Source organism: Montipora foliosa, chromosome 8 (assembly GCF_036669935.1).
Source record: "Montipora foliosa isolate CH-2021 chromosome 8, ASM3666993v2, whole genome shotgun sequence".
NCBI lineage: Eukaryota > Metazoa > Cnidaria > Anthozoa > Scleractinia > Acroporidae > Montipora > Montipora foliosa.
The window spans coordinates 42535591-42545590 of record NC_090876.1 but is presented as its reverse complement, the minus strand read 5'-3'; the positions used below and the strand labels follow the sequence as shown (position 1 = coordinate 42545590).

Sequence of the window (10000 nt, the reverse complement as noted above, 5' to 3'; positions counted from 1 at the left end):
AGTTACGTGACGTCATACCTAACTGTAGTTTGTGCTTTCGGTGGACTTTGCGGTCACACTACGCAGTTAACTACAGTTGGTTCTAATTAGCCTATGGATGACGTCAGAATTAAAAGAGGTTGGTGACGGTTCTTATTGTTGATCCGTGAAATGTCAACATGGTTGACCGACGTAAAGTGTGTCTAGTTTTTCTTATTATTTATTTTTTCCGAGAGGCAAACCATCGGAGAAAAATGCGAAATAAGCTGAGAATTTTAACGGATGCCCCACGCCGAAGAAGGCAAGTCTTACTGGTACTTACAGGAAAAGAATCCTGCGAGGAAGATTTGGACTTCATCGCAGCAAATACAAGGACGGCTGCACAGAAGGCTACACGTGTTGCTACCTTGTTATATGTAAATTTGTTGTTTTTGCTTTCCTTCCCCCCCCCCACCCCCCCCCCCCCCCGCTTCACTCTTGGTTTTTATTTTGCATATTTATATATGCTCATATCTCGCACGTGCGAAAAGTATTGTCACATTCTGATTGGTTGTTTGCTTGTAAACTTAAGACTAACCTATCACTATAGTTAGTCTGTATTGTTTTGGACCACCGAGGAGTAAATTTTCTAACTATAGTTAGAGCGAATAGAGAAGCGGTCAGATTACCGAAATAGCTAACCATAGTTATCGCCATCTTAACTTTAGTTAGTAGCCCAGATTTGACCGCAGCCACTATGTGTAACAACACTATTTTAAAGTGTGTATGTAATTGCAGGTGAAAATACTTACGACCTTAAAGTGACTTGTGACCATACAAAAATTATATTTATGACATAACAATGAAAAAAAGACAAAAATGGATATTTATGAATAAGTGTAAGCGAAATAAGTTAATATAAACGTTTCTATGTCTGCATGTACTAAACTCAAGTAATTAAAAAAGTTAGTGACTAATTTGAACAAGTCAAATCAACATATGCAGTGTTGTACTAGACACATAAGCATGTTAAGTATGTTCAAGTAATAGTTTTGCGCGGATAGAGTTCAATGTGTGTGCAGGCGTGGCTTCTTCAATTTTGTGAACAACATCTCATTAATTGATCAGTCTAACTTTCCGTTGCATTTCTTGAGGACGGAAAAGTTACTGATGAGGCCGCCTATATATAGTTTTAAGTCTGTGTCGTTCAAATGCTTCCCGATTGCAGAAAAAGAAGATTGCAGAAGCCAAGCCTTAAACCACCTTCCAATTTAGGGCAAGTCTTACATCTAAGTGCCTTACCTCAATTTCCAAATAAGTGTAGGCCTTTTTTTCTCCCAAGAAAGATTCCTTTTGACTTGAAGTGACTTTGTTTAACTCACACATCAAGTTTCCTTCCTTAAAAGGTCCCATATTTATTGACACACAGTTAGGATCCAAATAGCAGTTCACTCGGCAACTCCCTTCACTTGGCACTTCACTGCGGCTGATCATGTGACCATGCATGGCTTTATTTGGTATTGGTTCTTTGAAGATTATGATGCGGTCATCGTTTTCTGTCAAAAATGGTGTAGGCAAAGACTCAACGGGATTGAGACAGTTGAAAAGTGTCGTTCGGAATCACACAAGCTGTTTAATTGGCTGATTGTTAGTTTTTGTGCTAATCGATGATGGTCACAGCAATATTTCAATAACAACAATATTCACAATGGGATATTATAGGAGGTTTCTTTTAAAAAAAAATTGTCTTGCTTTTTTCAGGATTTTTCGCAACTGCTTTAAGTTGCTTCAACTATGATGACTATGCTGATATAAAACCATTCGTTACAAGCAGACAAAATATATGATATTCCCTCTGTTCTTCAATAATAAATAGTGTTACCAATTCAAACTACTCCGAAATCACTTTAACCTTTCGCTTCCGTATAGCTACGCTGAGAAATCCTTAGCTTTCAGCCATACTTACTTTCTTAAGTGAGAAAGAAATTTTCGGTCTTATCAGGACGGGGGGACAGGGAGTTAAGTCTAATCAGTTGAAGAGGTTCAAAACAGTTTCAATGGCTTTCAGTAAACTGTAGTTTTTGGAAGGATTGAATCTTCCCATCCGTTTCACGTAGCGGCAATATTATGGTACCATATGAATTCATTGGTGTGAAGTAATAATTAATCAATTCAATCAATCAATCAATCATTAATAAATACATTAAACAACAGTGGTCCCAAGAGGCTATCATGTGTCTTTAAACGCCTACATCTAAAAAACGAACTGGGTTACCCTCAATTTTCAATGCTGGAAATTGATAAGCAGGCTAAGATGAAACCTTTTGCAAAATCCTCTGGATGGGATTCATAGCCACTCTTAAGAATGGAAAATTTTAAGGTGGCTCTGAATAGGCTACAGATGATTTTATAACTTTGCAAAGGTTTTTGCAACGGCTTCGCCTCCTTATCAATTTCCAGATTTTGAACAAAATATAGGGCGTTTTTAGATGGCTCGTTTGTTGCCATAGTGAAATATTACTGATGTCACATTAATGAATGCATCTTGCTTAGCAATTATCATTTCATTCGTTGATTCACTCATTACGGGAACATTAGAACCCACAAATGACCAGCTCCCAACGTCACTGGCTTCATAGCTCAGTTGGTTAGAGCGTCGCACCGGTATCGCGAGGTGACGGGTTCAAACCCCGTTCAAGTCCTGAAATTTTCAGGGTTCTCTACGCAATTTCTAAAACTGCGTTCATAACTGCGAGGACCATAGTTTCACTTGATCAGCAATTATTGTTTTTTCATTTGGTACAATAACATTTCTGGTTACATGAAACAGCGTTGTATAGTTAGTCCTTTGAATAAAACACTCCCTCTAAATTGCATTTGAAAAGATTGCACCGCATTAGCCTCCATTGCAAGCTAGTTCCAGTCCAATACTGAATATTCCCATATATTAGCCTCCATTGCAAGATAGACAGTGTCCGTATCTGCCTTTCTGAGAAACAATTACACACGTACAGGAGCCTATATATGAGTAGGAGCTTGCCTTTCCCACACAATCCCTACATATGAGTCAACCATTGCGCATATCTTTCTATTTTTAGAACGTCACGAGTTCTTCGGCTATACACGCGCTGTTTAAAATGGCATATCACAATGAAGTTATTGTTAAACGAAGACAAAAGTAGCAAAAACAATGCTTGCAAGTTGTGCAAATTGATGTAAATGTGAGTCTCCTGCTGAAGAGTTAGTTCTAAAAATAGAAATAGATATATTGCATAAAGAGGCTCTTACACATAGGTCTTTCGATTCGCAATGACTTTCGGAGTGAAGTCATGACTTTTCCCTTGAGGTTGTCATAACAATGCGATGTCAGGATTACATTCACCCAGACGATCAAACTCCTTCAAGGTATATTTCCCTGGCAAAAACTCAGTTGTTTAATTAGGTTACGACATGCGACGATTCAGTACCCAGAGAAAAAAAAAAGACCGCTTATTTTATCCTTACCGAATAGCGGGCTCGAGACCTGCGTCTATTATCGTGTTGTTTCCTAGGACAAAATTCTCTTCTCCACGCTCTCTAACCCTAACCCTAACAATCTCTTCCTTCCCAGGTGTATAACCAAATGGCTAAGGGAGACATCCCTGCGATAAACTTCATGATAAACTGTGTGAGCTCTAGTGACTCGCTAGTCTTCCTTTCATTGGAAGGTTTAACGTCTCGGTAAAAGAAAATGAGGTGTCCGCGGAAAATTGAAATTGTCGTGCCGCTATTGTTTGTATTGGGTCAAACTATATATCATATTAAAGCTAATAGATTGAATTATTTGAATAAAGTTTTCGTTTTTTGGTATTTAATATTGCCTTTTGGTTTTGAGGCCTCAAACTCAGAAAGACCGAGTCTGCTGCTGAAGCTCCTTCCCCTTCCGCGTTTTGATGCATTTTAGTCATAGATAAATACACTCCAATACTGTGTGAGGAATTTTAGATATGTCAAGAATTGAATGAAATATCACGCACCAAAGTCGAAACTCTGATCTCATACTTAATTTGGGCAGAAAAAGTCCCATAAATTCAGTCTCCGAAGACAAACGAAAAATTCCTCATGCGGTATTTAGGGTAGTAAATCATCTATTAGAACTGACATTTTGGAAGAAATATCTTAGGACGGTGCCTACTAATTCAAAGGTATGTTTGTGCAGTTTACTGAATATCGGGGAAAAGCAGATCTTAACAAGTGTTATTACAATCCAAAAAGAAAATTGGGGGTTACCACGCATTTTTCGAAGATAATTAATCAACAATATTTGTAAAAAGTTTTAAAATACAAAGCAATGCATGGCGTTCTTTTCCAAATTGAAGCTTAATTATATCTAAAAATTGCGTGCTTACCCCCAGTTTTCTTTTTGGATATCGAGATCACTTGCTAAGTTTTGCTTTCTCCGCATAGTTTTGAACCGCGCAAAAATATCCCTGTATTAATAAGCACCAGCCGCAGGAAATCTGAGTATCTCGAGATGCGCAGAACGTATGCGCAATAACAATAGCAGGCACCGTCCTTAAAACCCGTCGGGACAGGGCGTCCGAGAAGTTGTAATTTTGGCGTCAAAAATCGAGCTTGAAGATTTCGCGTGCAGTTCACGGTCTGCTAAATAACTCCGCCCCCTGTTTGAAATGCAATTATAGGTACCCAATCCTTTCACGTGTGCTTGACATGATACGTCAATCATTTTTGGCATGCAGATTATGTCGGGAAACAAAGAAAAACAATTTTAGCGGTTTTAAAAATTATTTTTTCAGAATTTTTTTTCGAGAAAATATACTTCACAGCCCACCGAGTCAAGATTTGCAAAAACAAAAAACTTGAGCGAGATTCCCAAATTTACCTTTAGCGAGACCTTAAATCGAGAATAGTTCAAGAACCTAAAGGTCCAAACTGCCAGACGTTTTTCTCTTTGAATTAACTGGTAAAAACTGTGTTTTGTTTTCGATTTTTGCTGCTGAGTTTAAATTTAATATTACAACAAGTGGCACATTGGAGGATTTTTGTGTCAAACTTAAGCTTGACGAGGACTCATTGTTCGCGTGTTAATAATTAATTAGGAATTCATCGTTTCTTAGACATAAAAGCACTTATTTTAATTAATTCAAGTGAAAGGTTCCTAAAATAAATGGGTTCCGAAAACACTGAATTGAGACAAAATAATATTCAATATAGATAAATGATAGGGGCCAGGAGCTTGTTTGTCGTAATGAAATTGTTGTGTGATATCCTTTCGATATATTCTCTTAATTCAGTAACTCATTCTATCTCGGAGAAGGTGTTCGGTATAAGATTACAAAAAAGCTTTTAATTAAGCAGGAAGTTTCCTTCTTCAAAGATGTTTATAGTTCATAAGATTGTTGATTTTGTATAGTTTCCTACACGAAAGTATCATTTTGGGCGTTATCATTCGCAACTGAATTCGCTTTGACGAAGGGTTAATATCCCTGTTGAGGTTACTTTACTATTATCAAATCAGCTAATCCGACGAAATGACCTTTCTTCGTTCACCCGCCGTCGCAGAATCGACAATAGGGAGTTCAAGAAATGATGACGGCTCGTCAACGACAACGGCACAAAACAACTAATAATATCATTGGCTGAAAGAGGAACCATAGAACGTGCTGCGCGTGCAGCATTGAAGCTTTTGAGCACAGCTTTTGGCAGTACTTCGCACAACACCACCACCACCAACAACAACAACGTGAATCACCAAATTTGAGGTTTTGACGGCAACGCGGTGAACATACAAATGCGAACTTTTCAGTTTCCATTTTTACCGGAAACCGCTCCTACCATGTTACTTTCACGTATTGTACGACGTGAAGGAGATTGATTAATCGCCAAAGACCTAAGATAGGCAAAAACATATATTGAGGAAACGATCGCCGACGCCGTCGTAGATCTTAAAATCTCTAAGTTCTCTGTTAATTGACCCCCTACATTTTCCGATAGTCCAGTTACGTCTAATATTTTAATCAATTTATGAAAATAGAATGGTTTCCGTCTGCGTGTACCTCTGTCTGCCTTAAATCTGGTTGAGGTAACAAGAAGAGCTTGTTTTCCTTGACGTTTAACTTTGATCGGAGTTAAACATTGATCTTTATACGGTGCATCCATCACTTAATTAAGCTACCAAACAGGATACGAATAAACAGGAGAGAGAACCTCCGGTACAAAAGATTAAAGGATAGCCTTTTCACCTCGGCTTTATTTCGTCTAAGGCCAGACAAGCTCTGTGTTCTTTAATTATAGTTAGTTAGTTATTCTCCTTCTCTCTCCTACGCTCTTACGCATTTTCATAGTTTGATACTCGGTACTTGTTCTTCCACACGGTCCAAGGAGACCGCGTGGAGCATTGATAGATAATACAGCGGTTCACAAGTCCACAGACCTGGCTTCCATAAGCCATCAAAATATCGTTAGGCTTCGCCGCGTTAAATTTTCACGCAGTTGCTTATGATCGAATATCATTTTTTCTATCCTCTAACATTGCCATTCAACGAGCAAAAACTTTTCTTAGACAAAATACTTTGTTTTCCTTGTCTCTGTTGATTCCTGCCCTCCGGGGTATCGGCACGCAGCATCTTAAAATCTTTATTCATAATAGTGATGGATTAACCTTCTACCTAAGGCCGAGTTACAGTAGGGAGAAGAATAAACGAAGGGCTAACGCTCGAAACGTCAGCTTTTTAGAATCTCTGTACGGTGGTCAATTTACATTATCAACTCCGTTGATAAACCAAATTTTTGTAAAGCTAGTGCCAGCTGCTTTGTAGATAAACTGCTTTAAATAAAGCCTCTGACTTAAAAGCTCTTGCGCAAAATGTGGCCAATTCGCTACAACCCCTAACTACTCACAAACTCCTATCATCATTTTGTGGATCCGTCTAGCTCTTTCGAAAAAAAAAATGTTTCCTAACACTACAACAATTTCTTACCGAAACACGTCGGCGAAACCTGATACCCGAAGAGTATGTATATCGTCAAGCCAACTATCGCTATCATTATCTGCTGCATCCTCTTGCGATGTGCGAGAGTACGATATTGTTGTTTATGGCTGAAAATCGAAAGTTTCCTGGCTCTGAAGTAGGTCTGTTATCCAGAGTAATATCATACTATTCCTCATCAGCCGTTCAGTAAATTAGGACAGGTGCATTCTAAATACATATCCAAAAATAAAGTGCATAGATACATCTTATAGAATGAATAATAAATAATAAACACGGTTATTATATGGCAAAGTCAGTCTTGGGCAAATCCCAGCGCTCTGATTGGTTAACAGGCCGTTGCTTAAAATGTCACTTTGTTCGGCTCTGACTCCCGTTCGCCTCTACCGGGACACTACAGTATGAATACCATCTCAAAATTTGCGCATTCTCTCGACCAAATTTGGTAAAATGGCATAAGAGTGGAAAATAAAATACTTTAAAACAAACCTTTGATGATTATTCAGTAATCACCCGAATTTCATAATAAAAAAAAATTAAAACTTGGCAAAAACACTATATACTTAAATTTGCACAAAACTGCAAATTATTTGTAAGTAAACTATTTACCTTAACTCTTAATAATAGCGGAGGCAAACTAAATAATTCATCTCTGTTTTGGGATTCAAATACGTCATTTCAGTTAATTTACCGGTCTAAAGCACACAAATCCTTAATTTTAAAAAGGTATGTTTATTCTCTTATTGGATGCTTCGCTTGTGTTTTTCTTATGGTGTTCCATCTCCGCCAAAAATCAACTTTGTAAAGCAACATTCAACTTTATCAAACAACTTTCAACTTCTCTTTTCGACAACCAACTGTAACAAATACAACATTCAACTTCACTTGATAACTTTCATTTTCAACGTATGAAACATTCAACTTTATCATACAGCTTTCAACTTCACATGTCAACAGTCGACAGCAGAGCATACAACATTGAACTTCACACTTTAAATTGTAAGAGTGACTACTCAGGAATGAACCCAGCATTGAACATTTGAGTTGACAACTGAACATCGATCATGAGAGATTACAATTTATTAATCGGGTTGACAATCCGAAATTTTCGTTTAACAACCCGGTCGTTCTTTGCAATATGGCGTTCAATGATATTGCATCCTTTGTGAGTGTTCGCTCCAATGTAGATCCTTGTATCCTGCAATCTTGAATGTTGAGTTCTCTGAAATCCAGTCCACAACGACCGCTGGTTTTCCTTACTGTCACGCAATAGTCGGACTAGTCGTGATGATGTTTGGCCAAAGTTGAGTTTATCCGGCATTCTGCTCTTCCATTCCTTGTTCTATCAGTAGGTTAATACTGATAAAACCGCGGCCGCCAAAACAGCAGAAGAAAGTCGTTGGTGAGACAGTCCTAACGTTGAAAGATTTGCGGCAATGCTCTGCGTTTTTTTCATTTAAATTTGACCACCGGTAGGCCATAGAGTAGGCCATAGGGTAGGCCATGGCCTACACCATGGCCTACCCTACGTTTTGTCTACACCCACAAAATTCAGGAAACATTGGATTATATAACTTAGAACAAAACATGAGCGTAAAACAGATCCAAAGCTTAGAAAATTGTAATTGTCAATTTGGAAGAGGCGATATTTAAGAGTCTAACAAGCGGAAGATCAAGAAAATTTTCTCAAGGCTCGTTTACACAGTACGATTTTATCGCGCGACAAGAGCTGCGAATTTGCGGCGACAAGGCTGCGATCTGGCGCGCTACAAATGGCAGTGAAATCGCCGGCTGTTCACACGCGCGATTTGCTGTCGCCGTAAAATCGTAGCTCTTGTCGCGCGATAAAATCGCTCTGTGCTTAAATGAGCCTTTACAAACAACATGCGAGAGATGAATAACACTACACACAGCCCTATCTTCATGAGTGTTTTGATGCTGCAGCGACGTCTGTCTATCTGCCACCTGAAGAGGGGTATCTCGCAAATTATTTAATTGCCTATTATTGGCTTCCATGGGTCTTGGTAGATCAATATTTATGAGATTGCGAAGAACAAAAGCATGTGGAAATGAATGGCGAGGGACTAACGGACATTTTTGCTGACGTCATATCATCGACCGACATCCCATAATTTTTGGCGGATTTGGTCTCGATTTCAGAGAACTCAACATTCAAGATTGCAGGATACAAGGATCGACATTGGAGCGAACACTCAAAAAGGGTGCAAAGAACGACCGGGTTGTTAAACGAAAATTTCGGATTGTCAACCCGACTAATAAATTGTAATCTCATGATTGATGTTCAGTTGTGAACTCAAATATTCAATGCTGCGCTCATTCCTGAGTAGTCACCGCTTACAATTTAAAGTGTGAAGTTCAATGTTGTATGCTCTGCTGTCGACTGTTGACATGTAAAGTTGAAAGTTGTATGACAAAATTGAATGTTTCATACGTTGAAAATGAAAGTTATCAAGTGAAGTTGAATGTTGTATTTGTTACAGTTGGTTGTCGAAAAGGGAAGTTGAAAGTTGTTTGATAAAGTTGAATGTTGCTTTGCAAAGTTGATTTTTGGCGGAGATGGAACACCATATTTTCTCTCCTGGACCTGGTAATTTGCATGAAAACGTGCTGCCTAACTTCGCAAATGAAATGCCAGCGAAGATTAAATTTTAATTGCTAAATTTTAATTTTAATTTTAGTTGCTATTAGTTCGAAACTAAATTTACGTTTTCTCTAGGGAGGGATACAACGAATAATCTGAGGGAGGGGTGGAAGGGGAATTGTTCGTGTAGGATTTCTTAAAAGGCCAAATTGTCTGCAATTTTTTTTTTCGGGCTGAAAGCCTTACACGTTTTTGGACACACAGGATATTTTTTAGGCAAATTTTTTGCAGGAATTTCTTTTGGGGAATTGTCAGTCCCTCTGCTCATTTCTAATGGTCCGTCCCTTAGAGAACTAAACGCGACAAGATAGCAATTTGTCTTTATTTTCGTTCTGGTTGACTAAATTTACATTGCCTTTTGATCGGTGATGTCAAATATTGTAATGCTCTG

At 38.4% G+C, this 10000-nt stretch overlaps 2 protein-coding genes across 3 annotated transcripts in view; both read right to left on the bottom strand.

The window, feature by feature from the left end:
* LOC137967854 (neurogenic locus notch homolog protein 2-like) overlaps positions 1-7494 on the bottom strand; it is a 21880-nt gene extending 14386 nt beyond the window's left edge. The window contains exons 1-3 of one of the 2 annotated variants that reach the window (XM_068814451.1): positions 7437-7494; positions 6939-7157; positions 1261-1514 (exon numbers count right to left, since the gene is read on the bottom strand). In XM_068814451.1, coding sequence (XP_068670552.1) covers positions 1261-1514; positions 6939-7017 — 333 coding nt within the window. In that variant the 5' untranslated portion in view covers positions 7018-7157; positions 7437-7494. Of the gene's footprint in view, positions 1-1260; positions 1515-6938; positions 7176-7436 lie in introns of those variants that run through there. The other variant, XM_068814450.1, reaches the window with a different exon arrangement.
* A 2421-nt stretch (positions 7495-9915) lies between these two features.
* The window catches only part of LOC138012617 (protein rolling stone-like), an 8687-nt gene continuing 8602 nt past the window's right edge, over positions 9916-10000 (bottom strand). Inside the window, exon 2 of the mRNA XM_068859439.1 lies at positions 9916-10000. This exon is cut by the window's right edge and continues 1308 nt beyond it. The gene's annotated coding sequence lies outside the window, so the exon portion shown is untranslated.